Source organism: Numenius arquata, chromosome Z, assembly GCF_964106895.1.
Source record: "Numenius arquata chromosome Z, bNumArq3.hap1.1, whole genome shotgun sequence".
Classification (NCBI taxonomy): Eukaryota; Metazoa; Chordata; class Aves; order Charadriiformes; family Scolopacidae; genus Numenius; species Numenius arquata.
The window spans coordinates 54,202,663-54,224,255 of NC_133616.1; the positions used below are offsets into that span (position 1 = coordinate 54,202,663).

At 40.1% G+C, this 21,593-nt stretch overlaps 1 protein-coding gene across 2 annotated transcripts in view; it reads left to right on the forward strand.

The window, feature by feature from the left end:
* The first annotated feature begins 1,490 nt into the window (after positions 1-1,490).
* Positions 1,491-21,593, forward strand: part of FSD1L (fibronectin type III and SPRY domain containing 1 like) — a 33,273-nt gene continuing 13,170 nt past the window's right edge. For both annotated transcript variants that reach the window (XM_074165956.1, XM_074165955.1), the window contains exons 1-8: positions 1,491-1,593; positions 6,565-6,660; positions 8,029-8,160; positions 11,500-11,601; positions 14,391-14,413; positions 16,783-16,904; positions 20,415-20,624; positions 20,944-21,042. In XM_074165956.1, coding sequence (XP_074022057.1) covers positions 1,579-1,593; positions 6,565-6,660; positions 8,029-8,160; positions 11,500-11,601; positions 14,391-14,413; positions 16,783-16,904; positions 20,415-20,624; positions 20,944-21,042 — 799 coding nt within the window. In that variant the 5' untranslated portion in view covers positions 1,491-1,578. The remainder of the gene's footprint in view (positions 1,594-6,564; positions 6,661-8,028; positions 8,161-11,499; positions 11,602-14,390; positions 14,414-16,782; positions 16,905-20,414; positions 20,625-20,943; positions 21,043-21,593) is intronic.

Here is a 21,593-nt window from a genome sequence, read left to right on the forward strand (position 1 = left end):
AGTAAGCGTTGCTCCTGCGTGTGTAAGACTCCTTGCCTCTTGTCAGCCTGAGCTGTGGCATGACCAGTTATAATATTTCTTCCTCTTCTTTCAAACAAAGGTTTCAGATGGAAACTACTAGCACAGGCTGTTAATTGGAACAAGTAAGATATCAGGTATCTGGAAGACACAATAAACATTTAAACCACCACAGCCAAGGCCCAGGCTGTGCCCAGTAACATAGCCACAGGAGACCTCTGGATGGAGCTGGGAAGACCGGAGCTATGCCTCTTGGCAGGTCACATCACCTTGCACATCAATGCGTTTCCTCTGGCCCTGCGTTTGTACGGTGCTGCCGATGGAGAACCACGGCGAGACAGGGCTTGCAGAGGCATAAAAAGGGCCATTTAAAAAGATACTGTCACTGATATGTGGCAAAATGTCTCAACTGAGATAAATTTCCACACAAGAAGTGGTCTCCTGCTGCTGTGCGCCCAGTGTGAAAAGTGTTGGTTTTTAATATCAGCACAGCACTCAAAGCTGCCATAGAACCATGAAGCTACACTTTAGCCCAGCGGCTGTTTTATGGCTGTATTTCTGTAAAACATCATCCTTACAAAATTACTATTTCTTTCCAACACTGCGGTGAAACAATTAATTTTTATTTTTTTTTATTTTTTTTTTTAAATTGTATTTGTGAGCTCTTAGATAAAGCAAAGCTGCCTTACAGGATGTCCAACCTAGCATATATATACATAATATAGCGTGATAACGTAACGTAACGTAACATAACACAGCACATAACATGACATAACATAACGTAACGTAACCTAACATAACATTACGCAACATAACATATAACATAACATCATTATTGCAGTTGCCCTTATTATTGCAGCAACAGCACATAGCGCCCGGGTAAGGGCTCTGCTCCGGAGATGCTCCCGCCGGCACCGCCTGCGGTGGGACCACTTCCTTGCAACCCACGGCGGGCGGCAAGAGCGGGGGGTGGGGGCGGGGATGTGCTGGCCCGGGGACTTCCCACGGAAGCCACGCAGGGTTTTGGGATGCCTGCACCCCCCAGACCTCGGCAACGGCCTCGGGGTGCCAAGAGCCTGCTCTCTCCTGCCGCCTGACACTCGCGGCGTGTGCGCTCCAGCCCCCGCCTCCCGGCGCACGGGCGAAGGGACACGCCAGCCCGGCCAGGCACCGCCGCTCCTCCCCGCGCCCCCGGCCGGTGTCGGGACTCGAACCCGCGACACCAGGCGCAGCCCACCAAAGACCCGTTCCCCGCCTTCGGCTGCCGGCTCCGACTGCGCATGCCCAAAGGCCCCTCCCGGGATCGAAGGTGAGGGGAGGCGAGGCGCACGTGCCGCCGGCGTGCGCGGAGGGGGTCCTGCCGGGGGGGGTGGGGTGGGTGGAGGGGAGAGGGGGAGCGCAGCGCAGCGCGCATGCGTAGGTGGCGCGGCCGCAGCCTGGCGCGCGCGCCTGCGCCGGGGCGTGGCGGGGGGCGGTCTGCCCGGGGGGCGGCGGAGGCCGCGGCCGTGTTTCCCCGCGGCCGGGCGCTGCCGGCGGTCCTGGCTCCGCTCCCTCCTCATCATGGACCAGCACAGAGTGAGTGCCGGCGGCGGCAGCCGGCCTCCCCGCGGGGCGCTGGCGGGCGGCCGTGCCGGGCTGGGCTGTTCGAGGGGAGGTGGGGGGGACAGGCGGGCGTGCCCTCCCTCAGCTGGCTGTGCCACCGGGGCTGCGGCGGGCTCCTGGGCGGCTGCCGCTGGGAGCCGCCGCGGAGGCGGGCGGGGCGTTACCCTGGGATGTCGGCTTTACCCCGGTGCTCGGCCGGGCTGCCTGAGGAGAGGGGCGGCGGCTGAGGCGGGTACCCGCTGCCTTGTGGGAGGTCAGCAGGGCGGGAAGGGCGCCCTGTCGGGGTTCGTGGAAGCCCCCTCTTCCGGAGGGACTCGGGAGCCGAGCGGCGGGGCGCCCAGCGAGGGGGGCGCTTCTCCGTGTCGGCCTGCCTCGGGTGCCGGCGTTACCGCCGCGGTTGGTGCATCTTAATTAAGTACGGCTCTGGTGTAGAGCTCTTCCACGTTGTGTATTCCTGTCATAAGTAATTATGGTGCTTACACAGGCCCTTCTGTTTCCCATTGATGTAATCCTGTCTTGAAGGGAACTAATTAATAAAAGGATTTCGTGGGTTATTTTTCCTATGGCTGCTGCTCTGTAATTCCCTCCTTCCCTTGCTTGCCATCTGCCCCTCGGGGAGATCACTGAGGAGCAGAGATGTGCCTGGCCAAGGGCTGGAAAATGATACTCTGCAAAAAGTTCTGACTCAGCCTTTTGGCTTTCAGTCTAGCAGCCCAAAAGGGCTTCGGTTACTGTCTCTGTGAAGGCTCTGTGAAGCTTTCCTTAGCTTGGAAGCTGGTTTGTGAGAATGGTCTGGCTAACTGGCACTGCTAATGGCTTGAGATTTGCAGTTCACAGATATTTGCTATTATAACAAAGTGTTTACGCACTGCCATTTCGTACTCATCTATGCTTCGGAAGGTGAGATGTGAAATGCCAAGAAAGTATGACCCTGGTAGATACTATGTGAATTTGGGTCTGCCTGCTTTATGTGAGATTAGTCTTCTGGAGAAGGAGTGGATGAGGGCTGCAGCTGTTGTGGGTGCTCTAGGTGGGTGTTCCTGAGTGGCGTCATTGATCATATTTGAATTGCAGTGCTGCTCAGAGGTTCTGAATACAGTAGTAAAATTGCAGTTGATCTTGTATTTTACAATACGTTGTCTGTTAATTTTCTGTTGTCACCTGTATTAAGTACTCCTTCAAACTGGCAGCTTCAATGTGTGGACTTCAAAGTGCAGAAGATTAAATTAATGGAGGCTAAGTGAGTATGTCCTCTTGTTTGAAACTTGATCTGCACATGAAGGTTAGTATGACAGGATTTTGTCCTAGGCCTGACAATGTTTCAGAAACTCTGTTCTGCATCCAGTCATGTCATAAAACTTCAGTATATGATCTTGAGCAAGTTGATAACTTGCTTCTTAAACAGAACTGATGTAATTGTTTAATTTGCCAAAGTTTACTCTTTAACCTCTATGAGGTGCCCATATGCTTCAACAGGTGTTATGTGATGTTAGTTACTAGCCAGTCAAAGAACGGTATATTGTCTACTTTTATGTTCCTGGGTAGGGTACGAGCCACCACGTTACATCCTTTTTCATATCCTTTTACATTCTTCATACGCATATCCTTTACGCATCCACACTGTTGCTTTAGGAATGCCATGCTTTTTTTTTTTTTCTCTGCAAAGAGTGTACTAGATTCAGAGAATAGGACATAAAAGCAAAGAGCAGTGTGAAGCTCACTGATGGCAGCAAAAATTACTTCTGTAATAAACATGCCATGATGTGTTGAAAATTAATTTGAAACTGACCTCACTTAACATAGGCTATCCAGAGAGTAAACTAAAAGAAAATTGTTTGTAGTACAATTCTGTGAAATGCTACATCCATCAGTGGGCAATACATTTAAATTTCCTTCAGGGTAGAAATACTTTACTACAAGAAACTTTACTGAGCTTGGTGCTGTTGTAATTCTTTTATGAAGTAACTCAGAATATAAGCCTTAACTTCTGCTTATGTTGGTAATTTTTCTAGCACGCTTTTCGTTACATGTAATTGTAGTGACTTTTCAGAAATTCCTATTAAAGGTAAAAATGGCAACAGTGCAATGTTCTGAATTTGGTATATGTCTTGGTATATTTGGAAGAAAATATATTTATTACATATTAGAGATTAGAAAATTGCAATAGAAAATATTATATATTAGGGATTCCTAAAAGCTGAGTTTCTGCTCTGGTGGCTTGTGCATTGATTTTTAAGAAAAAATCTGTCTACTGCTGGTGAATATTTTTAGTCCTCTTGCATCTGCATTTGTAGAAGGTGTCTACACTTGTTTGAGTTTGACCAAACCTGGTGGTTTGGAGAAACTTGTAGCTTGCTTTAAAAAAAGCCAATACTGATCCCTGTTTCGTCAGTTGACTTTAGATGTAGTGGCAAACCTTGTTTGACAGTTATCTTCCAGTTGCTGCCATGTATTTGGCTATGTAAAGTCTTTCTAAGCATTCCTCACATGTAGATATTTTCCTTTAATCGTATGTAGCTGTAAAAACCAAAAACATTGTTTGGTACTATGTACAAGAAGACTAATTTTTTTTTTTCCCATGTGGTGCAACCAAGTAAGCCCTAAAATCCTAGCTGAAAGAGGATTGGGAGTTTTCTTGTTCATCCAAGTTGACAGTTATGTTTATAGGATCTAAGGCTTAACTGCAGGCTATCTGACATGCAAAAACAATTGCCCCTGGTCAGCAGTGAATGCCGAAGCAGCTGGTTGGACAACGGGTTTCATCTGACATTCTAATGTGTACAAAATTGTCTTCAAACATACTCAGTTTTAACCAAACAATGGAAATATTCTGTAATGAAGTGATCAAGACTTGATGTACTCTTTGCTTCTGAAAGAAACCGATCTGGTCTTGTTTCTCTTCCTCAGAGTCCTAATTTCAGTCATTGCTAGCTGGTCCATTTTATCTTTGTATAATGCCATCATAATGCCAGTGGTAAAAGCAGTAACATTTCACTTTCCTATGGTAGTGGTTTAACTTATGAGCATGACACTATGCAAACAGGCAATGGGCAGGACTACCAATAAATACATCATTGCAGATTCATTGAAAACTGCTGAGGAATAGATCAGAAGAAACAGGTACTGTATCTGCTCTGAGGCCCCCGACATAAGAAGGCCATGGGCCCATTGGAACAAGTCCTGAGGAGGTCACGCAGATGATCAGAGGGATGGAGCACCTCTCCTAGTATGAAAGGCTGAGAAGTTGGGGTTGTTCAGCCTGGAGAAGAGAAGGTTCTGGGGAGACCTTATAGTGGCCTTCCAGTGTCTGAAGGGGGCCTACAGGAGAGATGGGGAGGGACTTTTTATCAGGGAATGTAGTGTTAGGATGAGGGGTCATGGTTTTAAATTGAATGAGGGTAGATTTAGATTAGATTTTAGGAAGAAATTCTTTACTGTGAGGGTGGTGAGGCACTGGAACAGGTTCCCCAGAGAAGTGTGGATGCCCCATCTCTGGTAGTGTTCAAGATCAGGCTAGATGGGGCTTTGAGAAACCTGCTCTAGTGGGAGGTGTCCCTGCCCATGGCAGTTGGATGGTTGGAACGAGATGACCTTTCAGGTCCCTTCCAACCCGAATCATTCTATGGCTTAGGACTAGTGGAGAGATTCCTTAAGCGGGGTCTAGTGTTGAGGTTTGCTGTGGGTATTGTGAAGAGATAAAATATTTTTCTTGCTTTTTGGCAAACAAATGTGATGTAAGTAGTAAAGGGTTATTAAGAAATTGCTTATGGGAGGGACATCTGTAACATCTTTTTGGTGGTCTGGCTGTTTTTAAGGTGTGCTTATTAGCTCCCCATGCCTCAATTTCCTCAGTGTTGTCAAGTAATAATATTAAGCTGAGCAACTTGAAACTGCTGAGTCCAGCTGATTAAGAATGTCTTAAATATAATTACGGCAGCTTTTACTTTTTTCTAAAAAGCCAAATCTGGCATTTTAGAGTCAGATTTGTTTCTAAAACTTATTGTCAACCAGCCTGAATTACGTAACAGAAAATTCTTAATTACCTGCTCACCTTGTTCTTTATTTTTACTTAAATATGGTGATGTGCTCTGTGCTTTAATTACATGACTTGGTTATAAGTTCCAACTGTTGATGTTTTTTGTCAAATTCTTAGAATATGTGATTGACTACTCAACAAAATTAGACATGATAGTCTAATTTTAAAATGCATTTTGTTGTGCTTGACAGTTTTGCCCTCTTAGTATGTGTTTTGTAAGCTGAATCTACGACTTTTTAATGGCTGGAGTAGTACACCACAGAAATAACCTTGGTTTTCTTTCTCAAATATCAGTAAGCTTTCCTCTTTGAGGTCACTATGAATTGGAATACATAAATTATTTGCCAAAATATTTTACCACTTGCAGAATAAGTTTACAAATCACTGTAACAGATTTGTTCTGTATATAGGATAAACTGTCAGCTTAGTTATTTAACACTAACTTCTTTTGACAATAGACAATGTTATTTTTCTTCTGGGTTTTCTAGGTTAACTTTTACCAGGTGGTTTTTTTTTTTTTTTCTTTATTGGTTCTTTATTTGGTTGAGCACTAGCGTTCTCATCTGGAGAAGCTGCGACAGATTGTGATGCCAGTAGGTAGTCTGGTTTAGATGACTTGGGAGTTGCAGAAACACGGATAGCAAAACATGTGAAACAGTGGTGTATCATAAAACAGATTCTTGATTTCTCTTAAATTAACAACTGGAGATCTTTAGTTTGGTGGAATGCTTCTTAGACCGTTGATACTCTTTTCTAAGAAAATGTATTTCCTGGTGCCAGCAGAATAAAAGTTGAATTCACCACAACTGAAATCTGTATGATGAATTTCCATGTATGTTGAAATGGTGATGGTCAAAAAAATCACAAAATTCTTTTACAATTTAACTCACTTGTTTTTGTTCTTCTAGGAGACTCTGCAAAGGATTGTCTCTAATCTAGCGAACAAAAATGGTGAAATTCACAACTTCATTGACATGCTGAACCATACAATAAAAAATATTCAGGTATGTATATATTAAGGCTTATAGATTGTAGTTGAGAGGGGAGCAAATTTACAGTTTTGTCAATCTCAAACTGTTTGGGTAGTGTGTAAGGGATGGACTGTAAGAATCAAATTTTCAATATATAGGACCAGATAGAAAAACATTTCACTTTTTAAGTCTGTCTCTAGTTGAAAGGTATGGTGGTTTTGCTTTTCATGAAAAAAAAAACAAACAAACTATTGTGGGGTTTGATTTGTGTAGAAGAGAATCTGAATTTTGATGGAAAATCTCAAACTCGTGTTAATTGGAAGGAGTGTGTCATTTTTAGGCTTCTAGCCTGTTTGGCAGACCGAAAAATGAGGCCATCCTGATACTGGAGATAAAATTATTTCTTCTTTCTCTTTTCAGTAGTTGCAATTTGTTGGGCTTAAGTTAAAAGTAGGACCTAATTTTTATAGCATCTACTCTAGTGCCGCGATGGAGAGACGGGACGCAGCTTGATGCAAGATGTCGATTTTATTATAATTCTTTACATACATTTATACTAGTCCTAAGGTAGCGTGTTCTAAGCTAATTGGTTCACATTCCACATTAGGCATTCACAGATTGGCTAATGCTGATGCTAATGCAAAAAGTATTTTTCTAAACACTTATTTCTTCTAATTATATATAAATCTATCTTGAGCAAGGACAATAGTTTATCTTTTACAGGATAATTGTTTTACAGTCTCACCAGCTGTCCTTGTAGGAAGTCAGTACTCCCTATTCTGAAAGTTTTTATCTTATCTTATCTTTCCCAGGGCCTGTGGCCAACAAGTTCCAGCACATTTTCTTTTATCAACTGAGCAGTGCTGGGGGTTTTGCTGAGACCAGCCGAATCCTGTCCCACACTCTAGGGTTAGGTTTATGTTCCTTTAGCCTATCAATAAGTACAAAGCTGTTTGTTTCATGTTAAAGCTGAGCCACCTTACCTGCAGAAATAAAAATCATCTGGCAGATCTTTATAGTTAGCTTCTTGAGTGCAGTTTTCGGTATTAAATGACGCCATTTTATATGGAGCTGGATAGCTATTTCCTTACAAACATCTGACAATCGATATGTAATTGTGAGAGAGAAATCAAGGCCTTTTTGGCATGCAACAAAGTTGCCAAATATGTTGGTTCTGTGCAAGTTTGAGTATCATGCAATTTTCATGGTTTTCAGTCTTCAGTGTTTTGATGTAAAGCCTGCTTAAGAGGTGTCCCTCACTTTTGATAAGATGAGGAGCAGTGACAAGTCATCTAGTGATCATAGCAAAGCACTTTTGGGCAAACAATGTGACTTTCAGTCTAAAAGACTAGTCTACATTGTTTCCAATACAAATTGCAGCAGTTTCAATTCTCCTCTTAGGTAAACTCTTCTAATGCCATCAGCGAGTTGGATGAAGAATTTGATGGTCTGTACTCTATATTGGATGAGATGAAGGGGAGTATGGCCAACACTATTCAGCAAGAAGAGGCCCGTAAAATTCAAGCTCTGCAGGTAACTATATAGCTAAATCGGGAAATTTTTGCACCTGGTTTGAAGCAGTTTTAAGTTGCTATTTTAGATCTCAACTGAAAGTGAGATTTTGGTAGTCGTGCAAGAAATTCAGTAAGTGTAAGGTAAATATTTTCTTTATTATAAGTACTTTGATGGTCTCTTTCTAGAGTACTTGATGGTGTCTAGCGTATTTATGTTCTCAATATTATTATTTAGAAAGGAGGTGGTGCTGCCTGTAGAGCTTACAGGTGGGGAGTGGCTGCACAGGAGCAGGACTTAGTCATGTTTACTTCCTTCAAACTAATGAACAGCTTCTGGACTGAAATTGGGTTCTTTGGAATATGAGCATCTGAACCTATAGACATGCCAAAGTCATTTGCTCAGACTTGAACTTAGTCGAGAATCATGCCAGTTATCCTAGGCACAAAGGCTGGTCTCCTATTGACAGAGCTAGCCATCCTTGTTAGCATCAAGCAAGTTGTATACACACACTGGAACACATATGGGAATTGTTTGGGAACAGGTTACACTGGTGCCTGCTACTGAACCTGCTATGTGAACTTCACCAGCTTGTAGTTGTATAATTTCATACAGGAGAATCTTTCCAGTGAGTTTCAGAGGACAGAAAAACCTAACCTTCTGAAACATGTATGAAGTCTATGTTTTTCCAGTGGTGTGTAGCAAGATGGCTCTAGCTTTCAGAAAGTCTGGTTGCATAGAGCCAAAGCACAGTTAAACCTTATAAGCCGAAGCTGTTTCTCCAGCTTTTTTCTTTAAATAAATCCTAGTTGCAGCATTCTTCTATCTAGTTCTTTTTGCTTATGCAAACCAATAAGGAAGATGTTTCTGAAAAACTTCACCTTCTTGTGTCTAGTCAGTTTAAAGAAGTTCTAGGAGCAGTTTCCTGAAACAAATTCCACAGGCTTCCTTATAAGGTCTGTTTTAAGCTCATACTTCAAGACTGGGTGTAAAACACTCCAGAACTTCTGAGTGCAGAATTTAAGTTAAGTGCACTTTTCTACTTCAAATTTAATTTTTCTCCATATGTCTGTTTTAAGTTCTTCTGAAATTTCTCAACAGAGAGAAGTTCTAGCCACATCCATGGACACTTGGGACTTAAATGCTTAAAGAATAACTGCTTCTCAATGAGTAGCTCACAGGAGAAATTCAACTGTGGCATGTATCAATTATTCTACCTTCTAGAGAAGAAAAACTGAAGTTGATTTTGCAAGAAATGATTCTGGAACTGAAAACTGTTTTGATAGTTACTTGTCTGGCAGTTTGACTTGACCATCGAAATTTTCTATTAATTCTGCTAATGTCTGTAATTTTCTCATAGATAAGCTAATTTGATCAAGCTTAGGTGTGGTTGAACCAAATGCTTCTGAAAGCTTGTCAGTGTGGTACAGCTGTATCAAGAATTGCTGCCTGATATTTATGTTGAACAGCTGATCTGCTGTTCAGAAGAGGATGAAGACAAGTGGAGTGTTAGAGATCACTGACATAGTTGTTAAGTGCCCTACTTGTCTTTCGGCTGAGGCTCATCTTTAACTACAGGCCCAAAGGACATCCTCTTTACTTGATGACAGACCAAGCTTCCTTTGTAACTGAGGCACTTCAAGAGTTCTTTTCCCAACAGTCAATCTACCAAACCAAACTAACAGATGAAAACTGTTACATTGAATGTATTAATGCAAGCCATTATCTTTGACTGGAACTCAATGAGGAGGAGACCAAGCAGCTTCAGTGAGGTCTAAACATCCGGTTTAAAGAAATAGACTTGCTTAATTTATTGCCCTCTTAAATTGCTTGTGTGGTGTTTAGTCTTCTGTAGTTGACTAGATGATCTTGTTGAGAATAGCTGTAACTTAAAATACTGGGGCTACATAATGGTGGAAGAGAGTGAGGATTTAGTGTTTAGACTGATCCCTCCTAAATAATTTTCTTGGAAATCAAGGCTGAAAATTAGAAATTCTACTTAAACCCTTGCTTTGAAAATACATTGCTTCGTTTTGGGGCAGTGTATTTTAATGACACTAAAGTATTTATTTTTAACTCCCAAACGCAGGTGCACCTCAGTAAGATGCTAATGGAAACATCAGTTAGTGTGTCATTTCTGCAAAGCTGTTTAGAAATGCCTCTGGCGTTTGCTTCTCTCTTTTGAGGTGTTTTCCTGGGACATTTTGGCACTATCGTGGTACATCTGCTGGTACCACCAGCATTGGATGTCCTCAAAAGAGGACAGCTACTGTATTAGATGAATGACAGTGTGTGTAATTGGCATGCTTCAGAAGTTATCTGGAAACTGTGTACAAACTTCTAGCTGTTGGACTGTTTCCTTGCTGCTATTTTATCCTTGGACTGTAAATCTGAGGGACAGCTGGCCCAGGTCAACTCGCTACACTTGCCAAAACTGGTTACACTTCTGAAGTGCTTGAGACCAGTCTGTTCTCAAAGTTGATGCAAGCGTTGGTTGCTTTTGAGACAGTGGCTTCTTTAGACCAAGCTATCTTTCCTGAAGTGTTTTAAAGAAAAATAATTATTTGCTGTTGAATTGTTCTGAGACGTTACAGTAAATATCACTTAACTAGAAAACAGTTTGTAGGTTCAGTGGTGATGCAGAAGCTGCTGGCAGGCTTAAAATGCGCCTCTTGTTTGAACTATGGTATGTTTAGGATCCTGCAGTGTATTCAAAACTGATCTTTTTAGAGATATACCTGTATTATGCAATACTGGATGTTCTCTGTGGACTGTTTTATACACTGGGAATGCTAGGTCACTAATGATAGAGTTTTAGATAATCCTGAAAGAAATTGCTCTTCTGCCTTTCTTCCTCTGTTCCCCTTCCTCTACTGTCCCAATTCGTTATACAGCAATATTGAGTTTCATCATTGCCTTGTGACAATTCTGGAGCTGGCTGGAGATAAAATCTATGCCTTTTTCAAGGTAATGCTGCATTAAACAGTATCAGTTTATTGATGAAGTGCAATTCTGTAAATAGAAATTGTAGTGCACGCATATGTAAGCATTTCTTTGCTTCTGAAATCCTGATGTTGAGAGAAACAGGCCTTCATATTAAATCTGACTTTTAAAACAGACTTCACCTATCCAAACTTTTCCCCGTTGGATTTATAGGATGTGCCATGTATCACTGTGCACTTGTCAAGCACAATGAAGTTCTAGTTAACACAATGTGTCAGAGGTAATAGCCTTGATTAGATAAGGTAGTAAGTTGTTACAAATGCATAGCAAAACCCGGTAGTTCTAGTGCTGGTAGTTATAAACCACTTTTTTAATGTGAATGCATCAAATTGTTCTTACTTTCTGTTTTTGCTTCAGGATCAGCTTAGCCAGTGTAGTAATGCCCTAGAAAGTTCTGAAGAGCTGCTGGAACTTGCTGCGCAGTCACTGGACATAAAGGACCCTGTGGAATTCTTCAAGGTAGGAAACACTGAATGGATGTGCATAAGGCAGATGTTGGTATTTTTCTCAATTTGAAATATCTTTTGCATTACTGTAGTGGACCCTCCAAACTTACCAGGAATACCGAGAATAAGGGTAGAGAGGTATATGAAAACACAGTTCATGCTCTGTTGAGGAGAACTATAGTCTTAGCTTTTTATGCAATCTCTAATAAAATAAGTTTTTTCTTATTTAGAGTGAGGGGGGAGGGAAAGGAACACCTTCTCCTGGACAACTGTCAGTGTTAAGAAAACTTGAACTGGTGTTAGATAAGTGAACCAAGAAAGTGAGGGTGAAATAAATCTCTATAGAACTGAACCAAGATTTACAAAATATTTGATGGCCAGCACTCAGAGCTGTGGCAAGTGACCTTGTCAGTTGCCCAGTGCTGTTACATGACACTTGCAGAGAGTCTGTGTATTCTAGCTGAAGCCATCAGTGTTTGACAAGATCTTTGTTTTGCAGAACTTTATGTAAGCTGTCGATCTTCAATTTGCAACTCTGAACTCTATAGTTGTCCTGAACGATCTTATGAAACTGAATTCAGGGCAACTCATCCTCTGTTCCCTCAAACCCTTCTAATGCATTTGTATACTGTGCAGGCAAGAGCCTGATTTAGACCTTGCATTGCGATTCTAATACAAATAATGTGTACTTTACAACAGCAGACTTATAAATAAGGCAACGTGTATCTAACCAGAAGAATCTACTTACAAATTAATAAAACAGTTATACATAGACACTTACTTGGTATGCTAGGCTTGCTATTATAATCCTTGTGTTAGTAGTGGGGTCAGCCATGCCAAATCCAAGACCCAATTACTTTTGCCTTCTGCATTTTAACAGGAACAAGAACACAAATTATTCTAAAAGAGTGGGCAGGAAAGCTGTCTTACTGTGTCAGTTACACCTTTTGGCAACATGTTTGTGTGCTGTCATGCTTCCTGAGTGTCAGCTTTGATTTATTTGCCTTGAAGAGTGACTATTCCTAAACTGAATGTTTTTCTTAGCACTTCAGTTGGAGTTGTTCTTTCCGTCTTGTCATAGCAATGTGTAAAAATTAAGTTAGCTCTTAAGTGCTGGACGGAATGCAGCTTTGAATTTATTGTAAGTTGTTTCTTTTCAGATGTCTCTAATGCTTTTTTTAATCAAATAAAATAAAGTTATTTGAGTGCTGGGGGGGAAATCTCTTTAAATTTGAATTCTGAGGCTTAAAATACAGAAATCTAATTCAGTCAACTCTAATATCTAGGATCTGAAACTTGTGTTACATTAGCTTGCACTTGTAAATGTGCCATCACATATGGAATTTTAAGTTAATGTTGTCGTGGCTATTAGCTAAATCTATTGTTCTGCTAGTAGGAATACCAAGTGTGCCTGAAAGAGCAGCTCCAGCCCTGACTCTTTTATTGGCACAAATTTTCTTTGGATCCTCTGGGAAATTAGTTCAGGAGAAACTAGTGTAAGACTAAACTATGAATATTATTTTTGTAATTTTTTTTCTATGTTAGATTTTTTCGTGGCTTTATTTGCTGAATTGCGTTACCTCAAAGTCAAAAGAACATGAATGCCAGCATACAGGAGGATTCAGTGGTTAGGTAGGATGTGATTTGATACTGCTGGGCAGTTACCTGAGATGGGCTGATACCCTTCTTTGTCAGTAGCCTGGAAACAAACTAAATTCAAAGGGATTAGCCAGAACTGTCTTGCAGAAGGCTGTTCACTGAGTCCTGGCTACCACATACTCTACAAGGTGTAGAAGTTACGAGGATGGCTTTTGATTTTAAGTAGCTCTGTTCTGCCTACAGCTGTCATGTAGCACATTCAGTTAGTAGCTCCTACAATAACTTTGGTTTGATGTGAAACAGAGCTACCTTACCTCTTAAACTAAATTCTTTCTAAACACGTGGTTTTTTCTGCTTCCCACTTTGGGAATATAAAATCGGTTTAATAGCAGGGACAACTGATTCTTTTATTTTTTTTCATTTAGTGTGCTTTGTATTTAGTGAAAAATGTGGAAGTCCTCCACTTATGTCTGACTTTAAACTGGGAAACTACCTGATGTTTCTTATTTCCTCTTTGGAAGAGAAGGTAGTTCAGCTGAATGGCAACTAGACCAAATAACAATGTTAACTCCAGGCATGGATTCAGCAGGCCTAACTAAGCCATCACTACTTCACCAGTAACATTTTGTCTTAGGTTTGCAGTTCCTCTTTGTGAAGGACAGGAATTTTGTCTTTCTAAATTCTATTTAATGTTTATCTTTGAAATATGCCATCACCATTTCTGTATCTGCTTCAGTGGTATTATTTAAATGCTGGGAAAAACTATGTTCTGTGGTTTTGAATAGTGACTTATGGAGAGAGCCTTCTAGGGAGTATTGTTGTAATACTACAGTAACTTTCAGAGTAAAAGTTGTTGGTGGTGGTTTTTTTTTTCCCTTGTTTGTCAGAGTATACACCCTATGATGTATAGCCAAACAGGTCAGGTATGGTTATGTGCCACTAATAAGCACTTTATAGTTTCACAGAAAATACTGTGGTAGTTAACTTTTACTGACTTGGTCATGTAGCTCTTTTGAAATGTGGTGGAGAGTAGCTTGGCTGATTAAGAGAAATCTCAAGAGACAAAGCCATGCCCAGGAAGCTGAGTAATTTGGAATTGATTTGGTGTGGTTCTTGATCAGTTTTTCCCAGGTGATACCTTGTTGCAATTCTAACCAATACTATTAACCTACTTTCTCTCTTTTCTCCCTCACATGCGTCAAGGCTGCCAGACAGATCAAAGATAGGTATAGTACAAAATCTATTGCTTTTGTATCTTTGAATTAATCTTATCCTTGAAAATGCATTTATTTTGAAAGGGTCACAGTCAGCTTAAATCAAATTCATTGACTCTTTCCTAAGTGTTTGTTGTGACATCACAACTTTGGAGAGAGAACTAAAAGCTTCTATGCTTCCTTGCTCACTGTTGGCCTTTTGTGCCTTAATAAAGAAAAAGGTGTTTTTAATGCAGGGAAGTAGAGCTCTGTAACAGCTATTGTTATTATTTCTTTAACTATGTGTAAGTATATCATTAATTATTATTAATAATAAACTGTTGATTTATTATTAATACCCAATGGCTGAAATTTAATAATGCTTCAAGCTGACTCTGTCCCTTTAAATTACGAAACAATCTTGTTGGGTTTTTTTTAAAGAACTTACAGACTTTTGCTATCTGATTTTCCTTTTGAATGTAAAAAGTCTTGTGCTTGTTGAAATACTCCTTGTGACATTAGTCTGACTAATGTCAGTGAAATTGCTATTTCTTGTAGCTTTTCTTTGAACTGTCTTCAAACTATTGTTTAGAAAGCAAAACTTTGCTTTCAAAATAAATGCTGAGGTCATTTTTCTTCACTTGGAAGACGGACAACTATGTTTTGAGAGTCTGGCCTTCTCAGAAAACTTACTATGATGTGCATAATATCTTGAAAGACAGCTCACAGGGTGTTTCCAGTGTATGTTGCTCTTACGAACCAAATAAGTTGGCTTTCAATTTACGGGTTTTCAAGGAAGGGTCTGATTGTCTAAATTCTCTGAACTTTTGTGTAAAATGAGTAATTGCTAGAGTAATTAAACTTCGCTTTTCCAAGGGTGAAGTTTTAGCATCCTTAACAAATCATAGGGATGATGGCAGTGCTAGGAATCTTGATACTTTTTATCTGTGATAAGCACCCTCTTAATCTTCTAGTTTCTTGAAAAGCTATGTGATTTAATCCTTTCGAATTGTGGCTGGTTCTCTCTCTGAGAGATCTCTCTAAGATTGGTGCCTAAAGAGACATTAAAAACCTGTCTGAAGCTGACTACTGAGTGTGCTAATCAGAGAATTATCCTTCCTTAAGGAGAGACTTACCTGTTTGGCTACACAGTGGAATCTGCTAGGCAGCCCATAATGAATTTCAGAAGGGCAACTCTGTCTTGGGAAATGAACTGACCTGTCTCTTTTATGATGTTCAGTGACATAATTGTCTTATATCCCAAAATTGTGATGCTTGAGTGTAATACTCAGTTTTGTATTTCCTCCCCCGTCTTCGCTACCTGAACTTTGTGGTGTTCACCATTCTCTCATATACCCATAGTTAGCACATAATCTCTCTTACATGCTAGTGGAGTACTTAATGCATATCGCTTCCTGTGAGCTATTAGGCATTCTCAAGTTGCCAGAGATCTGTGGTTTTAAATTGGGTACAAGTGTTTGCAGTTGACTTTCTTTGATGGTGTGTATATGACTTTCCAGTTAAGAATCTCTTTTTTAAAAAGCAGCAGTTAGGACCGGTGTGCTGTCTGAATTGATGTTACTAAAATTCTGCTGTGTGGCCTGATGTCTTCAGAGTTACAGAACTAGACAAGAGACTTGTCCTCCTTTTTTTTTTTTGGTGGTGTAGTTGATGGATTACAGTAGTGCCTTGGGTATATTCAGAATAAGGACAGAGCTAAGATTTCAGAAGTGGAAATGGGAGCTGTGCTTAAGTCGTGTGAGACTGATCTGATACTTGCATGTTCCAAGGCAATACAGTGTCTGCAGTTTAAACACATCTTCATCCCCTGGTAAGATCAGAGGTAGATGAGAAATCAGGATATTCAGCTGCTTCACTATTTATAAATGCCTTCTGAGCAATATTTAACACGTGAAAATGCACTTTGGAGGTAGTGAGTTGATCTTGTCAAGCAGAAAAGTCTTTGAACCTTTTTAAGCTAAAGGTTTACATTTTTAATTTCTAAGTATAAAACATGATCCTGATTCTCCAGTGCTTTATATATTTCATACTTCCTGATTTTCTGTTGAGAGTTTTGTTTTGTCTCTTATCCAAGTTTTTCACTAATAAAAGAAGTTTTAAGCTCTTCCCTAGTCACTTTGGTATTTCTTTGTGTAGTAATATGGAACAACTGGGATCTTGCACCATATTCTATTTGAGACAGTGACATTAGCAAAAACTTTTTTGGAGTCTGTGCTACATGGTAAACAGTTATCTGTTAATGAAAAATGTTCTGGTCTTTGATCAGTATTTTGGCTAACAGTTTGACGTTAATGACACAGATTATCTGATTGCTGTTTTTTGAAAATTGCTATAGTCTTAATGCAAAATACATTTTGCTAATGCTGCTCTCTCGACTTTAGAGTCACAATGGCTTCAGCATTCCGTATCTCTCTGAAACCAACGGTCAGTGATAGTATGACTCATTTGATGGTGGACTTCGCTCTGGAAAGGCGCATCCTCCAGGCCGTAAATTTTTTGCCAGGTAAAAACGTATGCAGTGAGTTTAATTTGTCACTACGTTAATAACTTGCTATATTTAAAACAAAGCAAAACCACACCTCTTGCACCCTAATGAGCAACTTTTTCAGAGTATCTAAACTCACTCTTACTCGTTGGATGTTAAGCTGAATAACTTGAGGGTAAAAGGGTTTTCTAGTTTTATTGTGTTAATTTCTACATAATACAGCATTTCAGAAAATAACATTGTTCTCAGAAGTGAGAGTCTTCCAGACCGTGTTTTTTTCTTGAGTTGTCAGTTCCTCTATACTTCATAATGTCTCAAGTTTCTCAAGACTGTACCTGCTAGTTTGATCCTCAGTGGCACTCTGAAGCCCTAGTCCTCTGCAGTAGTGTTATGCATGGAACTATAAGCTAATATGTCACTTACAAGAGTGGTGATATGGTCTGAAATGCAAGAGAGCTGCCTACAAGGGCAGTGATATTACCATAATACAAAATGTGTATCGATGCATCTGTTTGTTACTGTTTGAAAATAAACTTTGGTGCAGTATTTCAGTATATATCTTTCATGTCTTTTTATTGTTCTTACTGCTTTCGTATTTAAACCCCTTTGCCCTTGACTGATACCAAGAATACATTGACAAGAATACTGCTGGCAGGGATGTAAATTGTTTCTTCTGTAGGTCACTAATCCAAATCTGTTAAGGACTTGGCAGCATCAGTTTCCATTTCTGGCCATTTGTCTACTGCGAATACAGTATGTGTTAGCAGGTGTACTAAATTAACAACATTATTCCTAGTGGTCAACTAGCAGTGTCTAGGCAGAAATTCACCTTTTAGTCTTAGACTCTGGGCAGCAATCATTACTCTGTATTTCACCGATGAGGGAACAAGGTAGGTAAGCTGATCATACTGCACCTGTTTAACAGGAATGGGAGCGTAAAGATCTAACAGTAAGCATGAACAAAGTCTTGTATCTAGATGAAGATAGTATTTAGTATAATCTTTCTTATACATGTGTTTTCCTTATCAAATACATAGGAACTTAAATTGTTTGGTGCTTTGATTTGTAAACAGGAAAATTAATTGGGTATTAGTCTTACTTTGTTCTACTGTAGTGCCAAACTATCAAATTACTCTGACTGTAGTAGCTCAAACTGTTGCAGGCAAAATAGCACTGAGCATTGATTGACCTTTATTCATCAGGAAATACTAATGTTCTAGTATGGGAAGTTGAAAACGTGTTTGGTGTTGTGGTAATGCAGGTATTTGCACACTACTTGCCAGAAGACAAGACTTGCTGAAGACTTGGTCACTCCAAACACATGGAAGACTCTTTGTCTGGTGTCTTTTACCATGCCAAAAATAATTGGGGTAGGTAGCTAAACTTACAGGTATATGTTCTGAAATACTTGTCCTCATCTTAATTTTTAATTTTGTCTAAGAAGGGGTTTACAGGTATATTCTGAAATAGTTGCCTCATCTTAATATTTCTTTTGCCTAAGAAGGACGACTCCTGATATTATTCTCAGATTATTGTTGGATGACTTTAGGACAAGCATTAAGACGATGGCTTTAGGATGAATTAAGATGAGCACAAGTATTTCAGAACATATACCTGTAAATTTAGCTACTGACCCCTGCAGGCAGTTAAGCACCACACAGCTTCTTGCTCACTCCCCCCTGCTGTGGTGGGATGGGGAAGAGAATCAGAACGGTAAAAGTGAGAAAACTTGTGCATTGAGATAAAGACAGTTCGATAGGTAAAGCAAAAGCTGTGTGCTGTGAGTTAATTTATTTGGCAGGCAGATGTTTAGCCACCTCCAGGAAAGCCTGGCTCTGTCATGAGTAGTGGTTACTTGGGAAGACAAAATGCCATCACTCTGAAGGTCCCTCCCTTCTTCCCCCACCTTTTATTACGAAGCATGACACCATATGGTATGGGATATTCCTTTGGTCAGTTAGGCTCAGCTGTCCCTTCCAACTGCTGGTGCACCTCCAGCCTACGCACTGGCAGCATGAAAAGCAGAAAATGGCTTGATGCTGCTCAGCAATAACCAAAACCCCTGTGTTACCAGAACTGTTTTCATTGCAAATCCAAGGCGTAGCACCATACAAGCCTCTGTGAAGAAATGTAACTCTGTCCCAGCCAAAAACAGTAGAGACTTGAATACTTTTCCTGTTACGTCGCTCTTTTTTGCTGCTTATTTGTTCCCAAGCATTTTAAACCTATACCACTAGTTTCACTGTAATTCTTGCTTGGCTTACATAAAAGGGTGCATTTCAGTAGTGATCTGAATCATGAAGGGAAAGTGTGGGAAGGTGTGAAGTAATGTGCATAAAGCAAACTAGGCCTTCTGCTTCTAGCAAGCTATAGCTAGGAGGTGTTTGTATCTAGATGGTAAAAATTACACATCTCTAAATGTGTCTCAGTCATAACTAATGTGATGCTGAATGTCATCACTCATTGTGGAGGGGAATCATGGCTAACAATCTGTTCAAGAAATAGTTGTTGCAACCGCATAAAGGCAACCTGTGTGTGTTGAAGACTTGGTCACTGGGTCATTACAGAACAACACAGTTAAGGGTTTGAGTGTTATGAAAAGGTATGATTTTTGACAAACAAAATCTGCAGGTCTGTCAGTTCGTTAGATGCATCAGTATCGTATTTTTTTGGTGGTCCTGCTTGATACATTGACTTGCAGGCCGCTTTTATATCTATTTCAAGCTTTTGTGAATGCTGAAACAAATGAAGAGCTTTTGCAGATCCTTCCTCAAAAATCTGCAAACAATAAAACATCTTTTTCACTTCCTTCAGCAAAAGTCTTCCTTGAATGTACTTTGGACACTATGAAGAGTATGTAAATGCCTTCTTTTTAAAAACATTTTCTAGTGACTGAAGTGTTCTTTGGTTTCATAGAAATAGACTTCTATTGTCTAGAAACAAAACTTAAGTATTTTCTTTAGTGACCCTTAGGATTTTTTTCCCCTTCTTTCAAGACAAAGGATGAAAAGGAAAGAAAACTAAGTAACTGCTGACAGGGTAGTGGAAACTATTACACTTTTAGTTGTCTGTAGTGGTGGATGTAAACTTAAATGATACTGTTTGAGGGCTGCAGCTGTAGTTACCTTCCAAAGACTCAGAAGTAAAAGTTTGCTGTTTAATGTTGTTCTTGCGTAGTGTTACTCTAAATGTAGCGTTATAATTGTAAGTCCACTTTACTCTAACATGTTGTTTTCACTATTTCCAGAAGGGGATCAGCCCAGTTTACTGACAAAACAAACATCTGGAAAATGTGAGGCAAATGTTCGCTTCCGAGCTAATGTGTATTTCTTGTTTTGTAAAATGCCTGTTAAGTCAAAGTGGTCTGCCTAGTCTTTTATTGTGTCTTGCTAATGGAATAGATCCTCTAAAAGGAATGAGCGTTACTAGGCCAAGGGCAACTTCTGAACTCTATAAATCCAAGGAGAACAAATTAATATTCAGTCTATGCTCTTCTTTAAACTGATCTATATATTTGTCTTTCTGCAGTCCCTAAAGCTCCAGAGATAGATCTGGCAGCGTGTCTGGTTGCTGATAACTGCGTAACGGTATCGTGGAGAATGCCTGAAGATGACAGCAGGATTGATCATTTTGTACTGGAGTATAGGAAAACCAACTTTGATGGGCTTCCTCGAGTAAAAGATGAACAGCGTTGGGAACTGATAGACTACATTAAAACTACTGAATATACATTATCAGGTAAAGGGTTTTTTATACTTCAAAACCAAGAATATTGATATAACCCTTTATGCATGGAAGGTTTGCAAAATACCCATTTTCCTGTATGCAGTGAAGCTTCCATTGTTTCCCATTAGTCTTGTGTGCTTTGTACAATAATGGCTTTGCCTTTTATTGACCTTGAGGTTTTGTAAAAGATCATCTGTTAAATGAAGTTCACACTGATTTAAGCTTTTCTTTGCAGATTGAGATAAATGGAAGACAGCTACATGGAATAGATTTTAAATCTTGTAAAAATTGTCAGTAACTAATACCAGGTTTCTGAACATTCACTTTTTAGGTCTGAAATTTGATACAAAGTACATGAACCTTAGAGTACAAGCTTGCAACAAAGCTGTGGCAGGGGAGTACTCTGATCCTGTGACTCTGGAAACAAAAGGTAAAATTTGAAAGACTAACCTTAGATGTAGTGAAAACCCTGCACTTACTGTTCTGGCTTCGTATATGAACTTGTATGTTAAGTCTGCTTCTGCGTGAGCACTGCTGAAACGTGTCCTAAGTGAAAAGGAAAATAACCATTTCTGTAAATGATTAACAAGCTTATTGGCACAGAGCTGGCCTTTTAGCATTCAGACACTAAAAATGAGGTAGTGATGTAACTTTCTCCAATAGAGCTTGACATTGGTTGTTTTGAACTGTGGATTGACAGTATTATGTGCTGCTATGTCATGCCAACATACGGCAAAACAAGATGAACCTTGTGGCTGAGGATTGGTAGGACTCTTAGGGCATCTAAACACTTGGTGGTGTTGGCTGGTTATTGGTACTTAGCATGTGACAGGTAATAGCTTTCTGTAAACAGAAGGTGCTGGAAAGGATTTGGGTTTTTTTCTTTGTAGCTGTAGGTTCTGATCACTGTCAATATTTTTTAAAAAAAAGGGAGCTCTGAGTTGCTTAAGTTACTAAAGTTACTAAGACGTTGTGTTAGAA